This window comes from Lynx canadensis, chromosome E1 (genome assembly GCF_007474595.2).
Source record: "Lynx canadensis isolate LIC74 chromosome E1, mLynCan4.pri.v2, whole genome shotgun sequence".
NCBI lineage: Eukaryota > Metazoa > Chordata > Mammalia > Carnivora > Felidae > Lynx > Lynx canadensis.
Window position 1 is genome coordinate 22,661,459 of NC_044316.2, and position 19,427 is coordinate 22,680,885.

The following is a 19,427-nucleotide window of genomic DNA, read 5'->3' on the forward strand; positions in this document are numbered from 1 at the left end:
CAGCTTTGTGACTTTTGGCAAAGGATTTAACTACTTTCGAGTGCCAGTTTCCTCATCAATAAAATGAGAGCAAAGTGATGTTTAGTTCCCAGAGTCGCATGAAGATTTTAAAAAACAAGAGTAAAGTGCTTTGCGCTTTATATTTCACATAGTCTGTATTGAAGGTGGAGCGAAGCGATTTGTGGAGAGCCTTCGCTAAACTCGCACTAAACACAAATAAACTGTCTTTATTATCTGCCTGAGTAACAGCGAGCAGGTTGCTGCTCTTCTAGTCTCAATTTGCTAATCTGTGAAATGCAAATGGCCCAATGTTACCCACCACCAAGGGGACTGTTGTGGGACTGTTGTGGCGTTGTGGAGTTGATATGTGTAATTTGGAATGTCTAACGTGCTAAGCAAATGTAATGACTTCTTATCCTAAGACTTAAAGCCTTAGTAGTACACAGGTTTTTGTGTTACTTCAAAAAAAAGGTGGCACTCTCCATCAGAGTTTTAAAATTTTAAAAAGGCACCTCTTTCAGTGGACTTAGAGAAGTTCCGTGAGCCAAAAAATTGGAACAGGCCACGCCCACTTCCCCACCCAACCAATGAAAAGGGGGCAGTCCTCCCAGGCGAGCCAATTAGAAACAGGCGCACCTTTGAGCAGGCCAGTCAATAAAAGGCGGCCTTTGCCAACCCTCCGCCAGGGCCTCGATTCGGGCATAGAGTTATAACGTATGTTTTATCCTGTAGGTGCCCCTTCTCCACTGATGCCGTTGTGTACATTCATAAGGAGCGTCCTTGCCTGTAACGGAGGCCCAGAGGTGGTGGTCAAGGCCTGGGCCTTCCCCTCAGATAGTTTTCAGTCTAGCGGGGCAGCCTGGAAGGAAGGCTCTCAGATCAGGACAACTGTGACACAGCCTACAGGTTTAAGCAGAGTCCCGTGGTGAGCTTACAGGATGGAGATTCTGAAGGCGAGTAGGATAGGGTTGCTAGATTTAGCAAATAAAAATACAGGATGTCCTGTTAAATTTGAGTATCGGATTAACGACAAGTAATCTTTTTTAGGATAAGTATGTGCCAGTGCAATGTTTGGGACATCTTATACTAAAACATTCACCAGGATCTGAAATTCAAGTTTAACTTGGTGGCCCTTACTTTATCCGGTAACCCCAGAGTGTGTGTGTATGTGTGTGTGCTGTCTGAAGGTTGCAGGTATGATGTGGTATATAGTGCCCTTGACCAATAGGTGGATTATTTTTCAGTTTTTATTTAAATTCCAGTTAGTTAACATACAGTGTAATATTAGTTTCAGGTGTACAATTTAGTGGTTTAACACATACAATACCCAGTGCTCATCACAAGTGCACTCCTTAATTGTCTCACCTATTTCACCCATCCTCCCACCTACCTCCTCTCTGGTAACCATCAGTTTGTTCTCTATAGTTAAAAGTCTACTTCTTGGTTTGCCTCTCTCTCTCTTTTCCCCTTTGCTCATTCATTTTGTCTCTTAAATTCCACATATGAGTGAACTCATACGGTATTTGTCTTTTTCTGACTTATTTCACTCAGTACTCTCTAGCTTCATCCATGTCATTGCAAATGGCAAGACTTCATTCTTTTTTATGGCTGAGTAATATTCCATTGCATATAACCACCTCTAAAGAAGAGGTGGTTGTTTATCAATTAATGGACACTGGGCTGTTTCCATAATTTGGCTATTGTGGATAATGCTTCTATAAACATCGGGGTGCATGTGTCCCTTTGAATTGTATTTTTGTATTCTTTGGGTAAATACCTAGGAGTGTGATTGCTAGATCATAGGATAGTTCTATTTTTAACTTTTTAAAAGTATTTTTTAAAAAGATATTATTTAAAAACATTTTAAATGTTTATTTTTGAGAGAGAGAGAGCACATGAGCAGGGGAGGGGCAGAGAGAGAGGGAGACATAGAATCCAAAGCAGGACCCAGGCTCTGAGCTCTCAGCACAGAGCCCGACACGGGGCTCGAATCCACAAACCATGAGATCACAACCTGAGCCGAAGTTGGCCACTTAACCAACTGAGCCACCTAGGCACCCCCAAAATATTTTATTTTTAAGTAATCTCTACACCCAATGTGGGGCTCAAACTCACAGTCCCGAGATCAAGAGTCTCATGCTCTACTGACTGAGCCAGCCAGGTGCCCCTATTTTCAACTTTTTGAGGAACCTCAATACTGTTTGCCTGCGTGGCTGCACCAATTTGCATTCCTACCAACAGTGGATGGGGATTCCACTTTCTTCCCATCAATGAGTGGATTTTGAAAGGCCAGATACTACTCTGTTTTGGAGCAGCAAGCTCTGAGGAACACCAGTTGGTAAGGACATTGTGGGCCAAGTTGGAGTCTAACCCAGGTTTTCCAGTTCTTTCTCCAGGCAGAATTTCTCCATCCCTCCCTCCAGTACATCCCAGAGGGTCTCCATTTCAGCTGCACTGGGAGGGGAGGGGAGGGAAGGGTAGGAAGCAATGCTTCCCTGGAGGGCTGAGTGACTGGGAGGATTCAGCCACTCAGAGAGCTGGCCCTCTGACCTTTCTCTGCATCTCAGGCTAGCCATCGTCCCTGGACCTTGAAAACTAGCACCACTGCTTTGTTTGAACGTTGACTTCCTCCACTTTCCTCTTGTATTCTTGGCTAGATTATTTCATCCCATCCTCACTTGTCCCCAGTCTGCCTGTTTGTGGCCACTTGGAGATGCCATCCAGACTTGAAAGTGCCTGCAAGAATTTATGCACAACAGAGCCTTGTTTGCCCACTTATTCTGGGCTTCAACCATATCTTGGGACAGGATATCTCCATTTCCCAGAAAGACAGCATGTTTCCATAGTTAGAGCCTGGGTAAGCAGGAATTTCAGTTCCCTTCTGCCTCCAAAGCTTACTCCTAAGCCCCAGAGCACCAGATTCTCTGATCTTCTTCAGGAATCCAGGGGCCTACACAGCTCCACAACTTACCTGCCGTATGTTTTTACTTTCCAGGACACATCCTGAGCCAAATCACTTTGATGGGGTGGAGGAGGGTGGCCTGCTATGTAGAGGGACACTGAGGAAGAAAGAAAAATGGGAAAGGGAGGGTAGTTTATTGGAAGAAGCTCGGTCCACAGCAAGGGCATCAGAAGAGTCACAGGGATACTCTTCTGGGGGAGAATAGTTTTGGATCAGCCACATGCAAAACAATACTGTGATGACAAGTCCCTATGTGAATCTAATACCTTCATTTTCTCCTTCAGTGGGAGTGGGGGTGGGGATGGGAATGAAGAGTTGGAACAAATAATAGTGGTTGATACTTGTTGAGAAATTAACATGTGCCCTGTATGTGCTATGTGCTTTATGTAAATCATGTCACTGAATCTTTGCAGCTTCCTCGGGAGAAAGCTACTATTATAAGCATCCTTATTAAAATTTTTTTTAAATGTTTATTTGTTTTTGAAAGAGAGAGAGCGGGGGTGGGGGGAGAAAGAGAGAGAGAGAGAGAGAGAGAGAGAGAGAGAGAGAGAGAGAACGTGAGCGGGGGAGGGGCAGAGAGAGGGAGACACAGGATCTGAAGTGGGCTCCAGGCTCCGAACTGTCTGCACAGAGCCCAAAGTGGGGCTCGAACCCATGAACTGTGAGATCATGACCTGAGCCACAGTTGGACACTCAACCGATTGAGCCACCCTACAAGCATCCTTATTTTAAAGATGAGAAAACTAGGGGTGCCTGAGTGGCTCAGTCAGTTAAGTGTCCGACTCTTGATTTCGGCTTAGGTCATGATCTCACGATTGTGAGATCAAGCCCTGTGTCAGGCTCAGTGTGGAATCTGCATCTGCTTAAGATTCTCTCTTTCTCTCTCTCTCTCTCTCTCTCTCTCTCTCTCTCTCTCTACCTCTAACCCTTCCCTGTTAGTGCTCTCTCTCTCTCTCTCTCTCAAAAAAAAAAAAAAGTTTATATAATTTGTCCAAGGTCATGAATCTGGTAATGGAGCCAGGGTTCAAACTCAGATAGCTCTTAAACACTATGCTGTCTCATTTCAAGTCAAAGGATCAGTGGATCACCTGCATGGAGAAACTTGTTAAAAATTCAGATTCCTGGGGTGCTTGGGAGGTTCAGTCAGTTAAGCGCCGACTTCAGCTCAGGTCATGATCTCGCGAGTTCAAGCCCTACACTGGGCTCTGTGCTGACAGCTCAGAGCCTGGAGCCTGCTTCAGATTCTGAGTTACTCTCTCTCTCTGCTCCTCCCCCGCTCACGCTCTGTCTCTCTCAAAAATAAACTTCAAAAAAAAGTATAAAAAAATTCAGATTCCTGAGCTCTACTCCAGGCCTACTGAATCACTAAATACTAGATACTGATGTTCAAGGGGAAGATAGGACTAGGTTTTCCAAAGGCCTGTCTCTCTGCTTCCCTGCCTCTCCATTGTGGTTGAGCAAGTTCCTGACCCAGCTAGGCTGGCAGTCCTCTCCTTTCCTCCTCTTCAAAGAGAGCTGCTTCCTCTCCCTCTCTCTCTGCACTGGGGCTCACTTCAGGTCCAAAGTGCTTCCTGACTCTCCCAGAGTGGACAGACTTCTCTGAAACTCATGCCAGAGCTCGGGTCTGTTGCATGCTCCGGGGAGCGGCTGGCAGCTGCCTGGGCCATTCCTTCTTCTCTGACAGAAGGCAACAGCTGGCCAATGAGTCGTCTTCCTGACCAGGACCCCTTGAATCAGGCAGGATATATGGATGTGGACAAGGCCCCTTCTGGGCCTCAGTTTCTCTCTTCATAATATGAGGAACAATTAGCTTTGTCTGTGCTCCTTCCTCCTTCCCAGGAAGTGTGCGGAGCACAAAGTAGATTTTATCAAAAGGAATTCTGGGCTCTGGAGAAAGACACTAACAGAACGACCAACCTCCCCAAATCACAATAATAGGAACAAGAAGAAGAATGAGGACATGGGATCAGCTTGGGAGACCTGAAGAGGAGGCATGCCCCAGAGTTGTGAGGATGTTAGCTGTGATAATTTGGATTCATTATTGACCATAACCTCTGTGCATTCTTAGCTGTGATTCAATTTTAGAAGCCCTGAAGTTCTAGCAACCACTTCTCCCTCTGGAAGAGAAATTTCCTCTCTGACATGTGGATGTGGTCTCATGAGTCTGGGTCACACTCACAAGTGTACCTGTCTATCTACCTCCCAGTACACACACACACACACACACACACACACACACACACACACACATGCTCCAGAGGACTGGAAAAAGCAAGAGATATGGAGTGAGACAAAACTGGGTTTGAATCTTGACTTTTTCATACTCTGTTATCCCTTGCAAGTCAAATAACCTCTCTGAGTTTCTGCTTTTTAAAATGGGACAACAATGGGGCACCTGGGTGGCTCAGTCGGTTAAGCATCTGACTCTAGGTTTTGGCTCAGGTTATGATCTCACGGTTTGTGAGTTCAAGTCCCGCACTGGGGCTCTGCGCTGACAGTGCGGAGCCTTCTTGGGATTCTCTCTCTCTCTCTCTCTCTCTCTTTCTCTCTCTCTGACCCTCTCCACTCTGTCTCTCTCAAAGTAAATAAACTGTACGAAATGTTTCAAAAATTGAAAAAATAAAATGGGACAACAATAAGTCCTAACTTTTCTGTTATCCTGATTTGCTATAGGGAGCAAGCTAGACAATAACTTATAGTCCCGTCAAGTGCTGGATTCTGGGTGCACAGACACCAGCATACATGCATGTATATACTCCACACAGGTTCACACTGGGGTACACTCACATCCAGATGACATACACAAGCCTGCCCCGGAACAATCACACAAGCACCTCTTTGCCAGCCACAGCTCTCTGGCTCAGAGCAGGCCCGTCTTTCCTAACCCTCATCATGATTTGCAGGGCGGCAGCCTCTTCTGGTTTGTTTTTTACTCACACCAGGACCCAGGGGACTTACAAGGAGCACAATAAAAGCCTAGCCAATCTGGCCTTGTGCCCCACTTCCCTTCCACATAAAGGCTGTCTAACCACCAGGCATCTGGCCTGAAAGGCTGGCCAGGACCTGCTCAGCATCTGTTGCTTTGCTTAAAAGACCTGCTAACAGGAAAGTGTCTGGTTCCTTTCCACCCCAAACAGGAAGTGCCTGTCACTGTCCAGAGGATGGGGTAGCTGGTCATTTACAAGAAATCAACCCTTGCCTTGCAGAGCCTTGGGGTAATCTTCATGGGATGCTTGCTCTCTAGGAAGGCTGGAAGAGCAGGATTCCAGGGACACCTCCTGGGATAGCGGTGGGAAGGTGGTGATGATGGCTAGGACTACTTACTGCCTGTGACACCTGGCACAGAACAGGCTGTCGGTCTCTGAACAACACTCACGAACACTTACTCTGTGCCCAAGTTCTAGAGAAGGTCTTTGAGCTTGAAGAACTTACAGACAAGTCAGAAAGACAAGTCATGACATCCCCCCACCCCATTTATTTATTCGTTCATTAAACACAAGGTTGTCTTCCTTCCCTTAAAAAAATTGTTTTTTTTTTGTTTTTGTTTTTGTTTTTTTTTTTTTTTTTTTAGTGCCTACTGTTTCAGGCACTGTGTGGGGCACTGTGGAGTTCAGAGGGGAACCAGGCAACCCAGCTAGAGGACAAATCAGCCTGTTATCAGGTAGGCAAGCCTGGGATAATGTGGTGCAACTGAGAGTTCCATAGGGTTTCAAAAGAGACAAAAGATCATTGTTTTTTTCCTCTGGTGGGAGCAGTAGTCTTACTGCTTTCTCTCTTGCCCCCTACGGTCCACTCTCATGACAGCAGCCGGAGCAACCACAGTAAAACAGGTCAGACTGTCCTATGGTGGCTCTGCTAAGTGGCTCCCTCTCCTGGTTTCCCTTCTCACTCTAGGAAAGTTCACAGTCTACAGGGGCCTACCAAGACCTTACACAGGTGGTGGAAGGTTGGAAAGCCAAAGAAGGGTGAGGCAACTCCAAAATTAATCAACATCACTAAGATTCTACCAGCTATAGGACGGAGGGATGAAGGGAGGATTGGGGCTACAGGATCCCAGGAGCCAAGGCCATGAATAGAAATGATCTCTGGGGGCACCTGGGTGGCTCAGTTGGTTGAATGTCTGACTCTTGATTTTGGCCCAGGCTCCTCGGTTGGAGTCCTGTGTCGGTTTCCTCGCTGGGTGTGGAGGCTGCTTAAGATTTTCTCTCTTCCTTTCTCTCTGCCCCTCTCCTCGACTCTCTCTCTCTCTCTCTCTAATAATAATAATAATAATAATAATAATATTATTATTATTATAAAGAAATGATCTCTCGAGAAGACAGTTGCTGCCCGAGACACCCCTGTAGCAGAGAAGGAGGGGTAGACATAACCCTGGCTCTTCCCTTTTTTCTACTATCTGATTTCCCACCAGGATGCCCAGGGGCTGATTCTAGCTGGAAGCTACTGCCTGAGGGACTCTGAAACTGGAATGTAGCTTAGAGGGGTTAGCTCTCCAAGTGAGGATCTGAGGAATGCATCAGGGGCAAACAGGCCCAGTACTAAGACCTTCCCTGGTACATTCTGCTAAAGCTGGTGTGTGCAATGTATCTGCTGTCTTCTATGACTATGCAGAGTGAGTCCAGGATAGTGGATACAGAGGGAGCAAGATCCTGTAGCTTGAAGAATGACTGCGTGAAGGTCGAAGGTGGTTACAGACAATCATCCCCAGGCAAAAGCCTGGAAGACGGGGGGCACAGAACTCAATCTGTGAGTCAGTTTGTGGTAGAGAAGCGCCCTTGGAAAGAAGCTCCAGAGAAATACAGACTTGGAAGGAGTTCTCGGTTTCACGTTTGAGAGACCAGGGACACTGTAAAAAGAACCTTGCGCTTAGTCCAAAGGCCTGGATATGAGCTCTGCTTCTGTCCCTAATTTTCTGTGTGAACTTGGTAGAGTTTCACCTCCCTGAGCTCCAGTGTTCTCATCGACAAAATGTGGATAACAGCAAGACCTATTTCACAGGGATGTCCAGAATGTTAAAAGAAATAATGAATATAAAAAACTAAATGTCACTCCTTTGATTAGATCCCTCAGAAGTGTCCTATTGTTTGTTTGTTTAAAGGATTTTATTTTATTTTAAAGGGTTCTACTTTTTTATAGAAGTTTATTATTTTGAGAGAGACAGAGACAATGCAAGTGGGGGAGGGGTAGAGAGAGAAGGAGGAAGAGAGAATCCCCATGGCTCAGCACCATCAGTACAGAGCCCAAGGTTGGACTTGAACCCATGAAACTGCGAGATCGTGACCTGAACTGAAACCAAGAGTCAGACACTTAACTCACTGAGCCACCCTGGCACCGCTTGAAGGACTCTCTCTCTATTTTTTTAATTTTATTTTTTATTTAGGGGCGCCTGGGTGGCTCAGTCAGTTAAGCATACAACTTCCACTCAGGTCATGATCTCGTGGTTCGTGAGTTCGAGCCTCAGGTCAGGCTTTGTGCTGACAGCTCAGAACCTGGAGCCTGCTTCAGATTCTGTGTCTCCTTCTGTTTCTGCCCCCCCCCCCCCCCCCCCCCCATGCTCATGAGCTCTCTTTCTCAAAAATAAATAAACATTAAAAAAGTTTTATTTTTTATTTTTTAAAATTGACATCCAAATTAGTTAGCATATAGTGCGACAATGATTTTAGGAGTAGATTCCTTAGTGCTCCTTACCCATTTAGCCCATCCTTCCTTTCACAACCCCTCCAGTAACCCTCAGTTTGTGTTCCGTATTTATGAGTCTCTTCTGTTTTGTGAAGGACTCTATATTTTTAAGTAATATCTCTGCCCAATGTGGGACTCGAACACCACCCCGGGATCAAGAATTTCATGCTCCACCGACTGAGCCAGCCAGGCTCTCCTTCCCTATTGTTTTTTTTTTTTTTTTCAACGTTTATTTATTTTTGGGACAGAGAGAGACAGAGCATGAACGGGGAAGGGGCAGAGAGAGAGGGAGACACAGAATCGGAAACAGGCTCCAGGCTCTGAGCCATCAGCCCAGAGCCCGACGCGGGGCTCGAACTCACGGACCGCGAGATCGTGACCTGGCTGAAGACGGACGCTTAACCGACTGCGCCACCCAGGCGCCCCTGTTTTTTTTTTTTTTTTTTTTTAAGTTTATTTATTTAGTTGGAGAGAGAGAGAGAGGGAGAGAGAATCCCAAGCTGGCTCTGCATTGTCAGTGCAGAGCCCCAACGGGGCTTGAACTCGTGAGCCTTGAGATCATAACCTGAGCCTACACCAAGAGTCAGACGCTTAACTGACTGAGCCACCCAGGTGCCCCCCCCATCATTGTTTTTAATTTAATATCCAAGCTCCTCTGCAAAGCACACAAGACTCTTCAAGATGTGGCTTCTGTCTACTTCTTTCACCCATTTATCATTTATCACCACTCTCTACCCGTGCAACTCCACAGACCAGACAGAATCATTTGCAATTCCCAGAATTTTGCTTTCTCATAGTCTTTGCAAATACAGTCCTTTCCGCCCACAGCATGCTATTCCTGAAACACATCCCTTGTCTAATTCCTGTTCTTTCTTCAAGGCTCAGTTTAGGAGGCATCTCCTCCAGGAAGCCTTCCTTAATACCCCATCTGCCCTTCATGTGGGCTGGGCCATTACTCTCTTTTCAGAGGACATTCTGCATTGTCCAATTCTAGCACGTGCAGTGGTTATTGGAATTAAAGATTTGTACCGTTCCTCTTTATGAGACTGCAGTTCCTGGGGGGGCAGTGGCCATTGTGCTTCCTATTTCCCAACCTGCAGGGCTTGACATCTAGTAGACCTCAGGAGTGGCAGCTGAGTGAAGAAGAATGAATGCACGCATGAATGAATGGATGGAGATACAAACTTAAAGTGTCAGCGATGAGCAACACTTTTTGAATTTCCATCTTAAAAAAAAAGAACACCCAACTGCAAGTAAAATTTTAAAAAGTGGAAGAACAATCTAGAAGTTTCCCCCATTTCTCACCCAATTCTCTCCTGCTATTGCACATGCCCATCATCTCCTCCTCTGCGTTGCCTTCCTCATCGTATATGCTGAATGACTGAATCATTTTTAGTCATGAAGGACTTTTTATTCCTTTAACCCTGCTTGTTTGGCGCAATCCAGAGAGCTCTGTGACCCTCTATATCAAAAGTGGAGTGTACAATTACTGCTAGTATGATTAAGAGAGATGACCTCATGTCTTTTTCTTTTCTGGCCTGAGCTGTTATTCTGAACTTACCCCTCTATTTCCACCCCCAGCTGGCTCCTCTTCCTGTTCCCTATCACAGTGAATGATACCACCATCTGACCACTTGTCCAAGTGGAAAACTCAGAATTCATGCCCAGATTTTTACTCTCCCTTAGCTGCTCCCTCCTAAGTTGGTCACTAGATCTTGTCCTGTCTATCATGTAAGTAAGTATCTCTGGGATCTCTTAACTTACCTTCATCTCCACAACTACAACCTAAGTCTAGGCCACTGTGATTTCTCGCCAGAATTATTGCATTGGTCACCTAATTGGTCTCCCTGCTTTTAGGCACCTCTCACCTCCATACATTCTTTTTTTAAAATTAATTAATTTATTGTTTAATTTACATCCAGGTTAGTTAGCATATAGTACAACTGATTTCAGGAGTGGATTCCCTAATGCCCCTTACCCATTTAGCATCCCCCCTCCCCCCGCCACAACCCTCCAGCAACCCTCTGTTCTCTATATTTAAGAGTCTCTTATGTTTTGCTCCCCTCCCTGTTTTTATATCATTTTTGCTTCCCTTCCCTATGTTCATCTGTTTAGTATCTTAAATTCCTCATATAAGTGAGGTCATATGGTATTTTTCTTTCTCTGACTGGCTAATTTCACTTAGCGTAATACCTACCAGTTCCATCCACGTAGTTGCAAATGGCAAGATTTCATTCTTTTTGATTGCTGAGTAACATTCCATTGTGTGTGTGTGTGTGTGTGTGTGTGTGTGTGTACACACACCCCCCACATCTTCTTTATCCATTCATAGGTCAATGGACATTTGGGCTCTTTCCACACTTTGGCTATTGTCAATAGCGCTGCTGTAAACATTCACCTCTATACGTTCTTCATACTGCAGCCTGAAAATGCAACTGGGACCTTCCTTTAAAATCCTCTGGCTCCCCACTGCCTTCAAGATAAAGCACAAACCCTAACATACCATATTTTACAAGGTATCAGCTATTTAGCCCTCTACTTTTCTGGCCTCATCTATCATCCTCATTCATCCCTGGAAGGTAAACTCCAAACGTATGGAATTACTTGTTTTACAACTAGTGTAAGGCACTTTACCCCACTTCTCATCATCTATGGCTTGACTCAGATGTTGCGTAGCCTGCAGGGAAAATGTTCTTTCACCTCATTTAATACTCTAAAACTCAAATCCTTACTAGGCAGTACAGCGTAATGGTTAAACCCACAGGCATTGGTGTCTGGTTACTAGGATTCGAATTCCACGTTGGCCATTTACTAGTTGTGCGACCTAGGGCAAGTGAATAATCACGTCTGTAACGTCAGGATACTATTTCATCAGTGTGTTGTGAGAATTAAATGAGATGATGTAAGGTGCCTGATAGAGTTAGCCAATTATAACAGCCCCGAATAGTAAGGCTCTACCTCCCACCCCGCCACATTCTCAGGACCAGGTGCGTGTGTGCTTTCGTTTCAATGCACACGTTTGTTCCAGTATCAGCCTTGTAGTCCGTGTTTTACTTGACAAGGTAGTTAGACCTGGAGGCGCTCACGACTTTCCGTCCCCGAGCTCGGCGACACAGAACGCCCCGAGGTGGCTCCAGCTGCCTGCAACCAAAGAGGAGCGAACTAGGGCATACCATTCGAAATCTTAGGGGAAGAAAGGCTTTCTCTAACCAAATAGTCTGTGTTTATAAAGTCTCCCCTCTTTCGCTTCCTAACCTCGAATTCTGTCGGGTGCAATCAAAGCGAGAAACGACACTATAGGTGGGAGGGAGAGACAAGGTCTAACTTCCTCCCCCATGCTATTCGCGGCATTGGTACTTTCTCTTCTCAATTCCCTCTCAATAATGGTACCGTTCGCGGAGGGGAGGACGGAGAGGCATTGTGAAGTCCTCAGGGCTAGGAGGCTGGTACTCGCACAGAACCACCCCTCGCGCCCTGGCGCTGTGGTACCGCCCACTGCCCTCTGATTGGCTGCCGAGGCCCCGCAGTCGGGCTCAGCCCGCCGCGCCGCCCTCAGTACAGCTCCGGCCGCCGCGCCGCCTGGCTCTCGTATTCCTTGTTCTCGGCGGGCTCTGGGGGCTCCGCGCTGCGGCCGTTAGTCATGTCGGGTAGGTGACTCCTTCAGCGAGCAGCGGCAGCGGCGAGAAGGGGCCTGGCGGGGTTGGGACGTCTTCCCGCCCACCGGAGGGCCCCGAGGGAGAGCCTCCGGCCCTGAGGGAGGCTTGGGGTGGGGGGGTGGCCGCGGCCGCCGCCATGTTGGACTGAAGGGACGCACGCTCCCAACGCTCTCCGTCTGCAAATCACGGCGGGAGCGCTTCGGGCCCCTCTTTTTTGACCCTGTCCTTGGAAGCTGAGGAGACGTGCCCCTCCCGGGGAGGGTGTGTGAGTTGGGGGGGCGGAGGCCGTCTACGCCATCACAGGGGCGGGGGGAGCCCGTGATTAGAGCATCCGCCTGAGAGAATCGGTGCTTCTGGTTCTCCGCTCCGCCTCAGATCTTTCAGCGAGGCCTCGGGCCAGTCGTCTCGCCGCCTCGTACCTCAGTTTCCCCATCTGTGAAGTGGAGCTGGGCCTTCCTGACTCACCCATTCATCAGGTGGGGGTCTTGACGCTCTAGGAGCCCTTTCAAAGGACGTTGCCTTGCACGAAATCCTCCTTCTCGTCATTCCCTCTACCGTAACCACCCGGATTCGAACGGGGGTGTTTGCATATAATTCAGCTTCCTCCTCACCCTGCTGTCGTTCTTCTCCCTTCTCCAGTTGTTTATCTCCTGCAAGAGCCTGAAAGTGAGCCTTTTCTATTCTGGATAGACTCTTGTAGGTACATGTGGCATTTACCTTAACACATGCAGACCAGAGGAAAGGCAGTCTTACACGAAGCATTTAAATTGATAGAGCACCCCGCCTCCCCCCCCCCCCCCCCCCCCCGCCCCCATCGTTGTGTGGAAGAGAAAGAAAAAGGCACTGATCTCTTCGGGATAGTCCGTTGAGATCCTGCTATAAAGTCTGGAACACGAATGTTCTCTAGATGTAGCAGTCTTGGCTCACCACACAAGGTCCTCTGTTAGGGTACCTTACAGGCTGCAAAGACCCAGCCATCCACTTGCTAGAAACCGTCAGGAGAGCTCACGTTTCACATGGAAAAGCAGAACATTTCTTTGAAGCCATCTGATTGGGATGAAAGTGACTGCTGGCGCAGTCTTTTACATTGATTGTCTAAGGGAGAGCCTTGAAACATACACGAAATCCCCAGTAACACAGTTTTGCAAAAGGATGGAAACGTGTGACAAAAAGCGAGTAGGTGGAGATGAGACCAAATTTGCAAGAATGGTTGGACAGGATAAGAAACATTCCTTAGATTGACATTGACATTAAGCCTGAATATTGAGCTTTTGTGGAAAGGGGCACCTATCTGATGGAAGAGGCTGTTAACTGCACAGGATTCTTGCCTCTTTCAATTTCTATTTAATCCTTGCTCAAACAAGAATTTCTTACTCCAAAGTAAGTATGTCTTTTACCAGGTGCAGAATTTGGGATGAAATCTGGTAAAGCTCCACAGAAGTATGTAGAAGTATACCCTTAGGAGATGTGTAACCCATGTATGATTAAAAAATAAATAAAAAGATTCTCCTATCCTCATGGGGAAATTTACCATTTCAATGAACATTAAAAACTAATGGTGTGTCTTGATTTTTAACATTTTTATTGATATAAAACAATGACATTTTTATAGGACTGGGTAGCTTTTGTGGAAAATTAAATTTTAGAGGTTACTTACCATCTGTAAAATCCAGGATTTAAGTGTGTCATATTAGTGTGTGAGCTAGTTTATCCATTAGTACTGATCTTCAAAGTACCAAGACACTAGACATTTGTCACTGTGTAATTTAAGTTTTTTTAAATACAAGATTGGCTTTCACATGTGAAAACTTTATAATAATTGTTTTTAAGTTAAGTCCATTAAAGCTAGAATCTTTAAGTTCTACTTAGTGTTCTATGCTGTTTATACATTTTGTAAAACATGTACAAAAATACTTTTGACTTTGTATAAAAATGAGAATAATGCTTTTGACTTGTTTTTTGGTGAACGTTTCAGTTAATAAATTTAACAGTAAATTCCCCCTAACCAGCTAATTGTTTTAAGTTTAGTTAAATCCTTTAAACATTTCAAACTCAACCACTCCAGATGCCTGACAGGACAGACCTATAAATTAAATAAAAGTGCTTACATAGTTAATAAATAAGTCAAAATTGTAAATACTGTAAGTCTGACTCTCAGACATTCGGATATTGTTTACAAGTGTGAATTATCTGACATCTTCAAGTTAGAATCGAATCTAATATCACTTATACAAAAATTACAAAGTTAGCGTACTTATTTTGGTATGTGGCAGACCAAAATAAATTGAAAATCCTCTATCTACAAACACTTAAAGATGTAAGAATTTACAAAAAAAGAAAGGGCAAGACCTAGCTGCCAGAAATGAAGTAGAAGCCGGATATGGCTAACTTGATGGTTGCCCTGAAGAGGAGGAGGGTGTAGGTCTCATCATTTAGAGACTTGGGTTTTATTACCCAAGCGACTAAGGGTAGGAGATGGAGCCTTGAGACTATTAGAGCCAAGTAATGGGAACTGAGACCTTACATATAACGTATATGTTTGAAAGACTTCAGTGAAAGGATTAACTAGAAAAAAACTTTTTATCAGCATAACGGATAGCAAAGTTTGGGCCCTGAATGAAAAAAAGTCTGTCCTGATAGCTTGTAACCTGGGAACTGCTTCATACAATTTGGGTGTACGTTTAAGCTAGGTATGGGACTCCAGGAAAACTTAAGCCAAGAAATTAACAAAAATTGGTTCTGGGCTGGTAATAACTTTGGGGGTCCTCGTACAAACAAACGAAAAGCTTTTTTTTGGTGGAAACTTCACAGCATAGGTCACAGGAATCTTCTATAAAAAATAAGCCTTGCAAAAGATGAATTCACAGTAAAAAATTGTAGAACTTGAAACAGTTCACCAAAATGATGGTTTGTGACAAATGGAATTAGAACCCCTACAGGTAATCTGAAAGCAAATACGCTTAAAATTATTAAAAACTTAAGGAGTCAACTTTAAGACCAAGATGTTCTGAAGAAAGGCCATGCTGATACGAAAAGAACCAAGTATATCTTCTAGAAATAGAAATAATGCATAAGTTGAATTGCAGATCTAGCAGAAGAAATAATTAGTGAAGTGGAAGACCTCTAATTACCCATAATTCAGTTCAGAAGGAAGAGATGAAAAACAATATTAAGAAACAGATTGAGAAGTCCTGTCATTTAATATGCGTATAATGTGTCTGCTAAGAACATGGCGAGGAATCACTATTATAGTTGGGAATTTTCCAAGATTGGTGAATATTTTGGGTCAAAAAGCAGTAGTCCCAAGCATGGAACATAAAAACCAATTAATAACGATATATGTTGATGTGAAATTGCAGATTATGAAATATCAATAAATAGGAAAATGGTAGTAGACTTAAAAGTTTTAAGAAGCCAGAAAATGAACTGATCCAAGGACTAGTGAATCCAGAAAAGGGAAACAGGATGCAAAAAACAGTATACAAGAAGCAAACACAGTAAATAAAAAGCAAATATTGATGGTATGGAACATCAAAGATTAAAATGATTACATTTGGACGTTAAAAAATGGAAGCAAAAGTGAAGTCTGTGATTGCCATTATAGTATTAAGATTCTAGTAGAGGTTGGAGATTGTGAATTTTGTCCAGAATGTATGTTAAAAATTGAACATTAAATTATGAACGGTAACTTATTGGGAGAACAAATTGAATGTTTAACTTTTAAAGCAGTAGGGGAAAAAGGAGTAAAGAAAATCCAGTACGAGGCAGGAAAGGAGTTAAAGGAGAAAGAAAACCCCAGTAGGTAGAAAAATCCAATATAGGTGTGTAGGAATAAATAGTAAAAGTATGAAAACACCAGTTGAAAGAAAGATTTCACATTGGGGGAAAAAAAGATCTGTTATGTTCAGAAATGATACACCTAAAACACGAATGTTGGAGGTATAGAGACAGAAAAAGATTAACCAGGCAAACACCCACCAAAAGCAAGATGCTGTTTAGGTATGTTACCAGTCAAAATAAAGTTTGGACATTTTTAATTATGCTCTTCATGCAGTGTTAAAACGGAATTTATCAGGAATATATAAATTTGTACTTTTATGTGGCTAACAATATAACCTCAAAATATAGAAAGGAAAAAAAACCCTAACAAATCTATGGTCAGATGGAAGTTTTCTAGCATACCTTTCTCTGTAATAGATTAGGCAGACCAAATGTTAAGAAGGGTATGAATGATACAATGAACAAATATCTAGACTTAGAGAATTTATTCAACATTTAGCTAATACACAGTTCTTTTCAAGCACATGAGGGCCATTTATGCAAGTAAAGTATTTACCAAGGGGAAAAACAAACAGCAAATCCTAATAAGTACCAAGAATAATAACAGAAAATACTTCTTTAGCCACAATGGAATATAATTAGACAAAAACAAAGAGAATCAAAACCCTATACATTTGGAAATTAAAGCATTTCTAAATAATTCATGGATTTAGACACAGGGCTCAAGTGTCAAGTACTCAGTGAGTAGTGGTTTGAAATGCTATAAAGAAACAAATTTTCTCTGATGAGTGTAAAACATCTGTACTTTCTCACTCAAGTATTTATACTAAAGGCTGTGTTTATTGGTCAATATGTTATATCTTCCAGAGTTTTAAAGTCAGCCAGCTAAAGAAGTCAGATTTGTAGTTTCAGAGGAATGAAATGATTGGGTTAAACTTATAGACTCATTAGATTTGAACCAGGGTCACATGACCTATATGCTGTGTACTTCTATAATTTTGCTTGAGCCAAAGGCTAATAAACAGGTCTGTCATTGAGAGAACCCACATCCATGCCTTAGGATATAATTGAAGCTAAAGCTTCATTTATGCCTGGAGTAACTTCAGTTTTATTCATATATTTCCACCACCTTCATAATCCTTTCCAGTTTCTGACTTGGTTGAAGCTAATTTCTCATTTGGTAGATGCATCTAATCTCTTTATGGTCCATTTAGATTCTGTGTCCTTTTCGCATTTTATTTGGTCATTAGCTAGAAGTCTGATAATTTTATTATGGGTGTGGTAGTGATGCAGTTTTTTTCTTTTTCATCTCAGCCTTCTGTCTTTTACATTCATAGAAGTAGTTAAGATTTCATTCAATATTCTTGAAATGAAAATATTAACTATTAATATTTAAAAGCAATAAATATTTTAAAAGTAATTTGTTCAGCCTGATTGCAGATCTCTTCTACAGAAAAGTGGCAGATCTGATGTCACCTTAAACTGCCATTGGCAATGTTTTCATATTGTAGCTTAATGTGAATTGAATGAAAAAGTCACTGATTTGATTTCTGGTGGTTTTCAGAACTGTTTGACAGCAAATGATTTTGTTTCATATCAGATGAGGTTGTGCCTAATGGTCAGCAGTTTCAGACAGTCATTTTTTGCAGCTGAAAGAGTATTTCATATAATATTACTCTTATTCATCGCTAATAAACTTAGGTCATTAATTTGACACTGAGTAGAAACCTAAAGGAGAGAGCCTCTTCAAAAGTTTATGATATAATTGACATTTTGAAGTATGAAGAAAAAGCTCACAGTTCAAAATTTTTTTTGCCGTACTTAATTCATGCCTTCCTTGGTATCTTTTGTTGCCAAAAAGGAAGCTGGAAGTAGGTATTGCTGAGTTGGTATACTGATTGGCCAAGTCCCTGAAAGCTTGGTAAAGTTGAGGATAAACAACTAACTTAGCTGCTTTTGTCGGAGATCTGTTTGTTGCTCCTGACAGCCAGAGCAGTCTAGTACAGGGGAAAGGTATATATGTTGGGCTGGTGAGGATATGCAAGTCAGTGTAATCCTGGGGATTTATCTCGTCAGAGTGTATGTCTTCCCCTGCCCCCATTTGGTCTTGGTTAGTTTCAGTAGATGTCTTTTTGTACACAAAGATAGCTTGAGCTTTGAGTTTTTGTTAAAAGGATGGATTTTTCACTGATTTACATTTGTTTGCTTGGTTCTTGTGACCGTCAGGACACATTTGTAGAGTAGTTTTCAGAGATGTAAACAAATCTTTCCACAGTATTTTTAACTAGTTTTCCTTCTGTAGTTAATATTTATGACATTTTCTTATCACATTTCATCTATAAGAGCTAAACTCAGCCTTTGAGGGAAGCATAATTTTAAATAAGATTTAAAATTCTTTTTATGTGTTTTAGATTCTGGAAGTTACGGGCAGTCTGGGGGTGAGCAGCAAAGGTAAAGTATACGTATATTTTAATAATACCATGTAAGAGTAGAACTGAGGAAAAAAAGATGAATTTAGTTAGGGTTTCCTTTTGAGATTTGGTATCTGGATTTCTATAAGAGTTAAATATTAGCTTGTCAAGGAAAAGAGTCGGACTGTGTACATACATACTAAAACAATTTTTCCTTTTTTTTAAAAAAAAGCCTGCTTGAATCAGTAAATTCAGATACCTCCTAGAAATTAAGACAAATCTCATAGGTATTTTAAAGATTGTTTTCTTTAGGAAATTTTAAAAAAGTAGTTTCTTAAGTCCTTAAAAGGATTTAAACAATTCAACCAATATTACAAGTTTTTAGAGAAAGTATTTCAGTTTTTGGTTGTATAAAATGCTAATATTTTTTTCAGAGCAGATTTTCTTGAAGCACTATAATAGAAATGCTTAGCATTTTAAAAAGACTTCTTACCATGCTCACAGTAAAAAGAAAAGTCTGTTTTTATGTGACCATATACATGCAGTAGGGTTCTTTTACGTGCCAGGAACACAGTCTTCATCTTGCACTATAAATGTTTTGCAGCTCAATGTGAGATACTCAGAATAGCATCTCAGGTATCTTCTGTCGTCAGGTTTTAAGCTCCATGAAAACAAAACTAGTTTGACTTTTTTATTCTCCTAAGATAGTGCTAACCTTATAATAGGCAACTAGCAAATGTTTATTCACTGAAATGTATTTTATAAAGTAAAATTGTGTTAGTACTTGATAGTTCTAGAATAATAAGTTTTTTTTTTTTTTTTTTTTTTTTTTTTTGCAAATATTTTATCTTATTTTGGCAGGCATATATTCAGAAAGTTTGTTTCTGACTTGTTAGGGTTTACATGCTATAAAATTGAAGAAAATTCAGTTCTGAGGAA

At 42.6% G+C, this 19,427-nt stretch overlaps 1 protein-coding gene across 3 annotated transcripts in view; it reads left to right on the top strand.

Annotated features, from left to right (window-relative positions):
• Positions 1–12,192: 12,192 nt before the first annotated feature.
• The window catches only part of TAF15 (TATA-box binding protein associated factor 15), a 29,136-nt gene continuing 21,901 nt past the window's right edge, over positions 12,193–19,427 (top strand). For all 3 annotated transcript variants that reach the window (XM_030295170.1, XM_030295171.1, XM_030295172.1), the window contains exons 1-2: positions 12,193–12,288; positions 18,489–18,528. In XM_030295170.1, the coding sequence (XP_030151030.1) occupies positions 12,282–12,288; positions 18,489–18,528 (47 nt within the window). In that variant the 5' untranslated portion in view covers positions 12,193–12,281. The remainder of the gene's footprint in view (positions 12,289–18,488; positions 18,529–19,427) is intronic.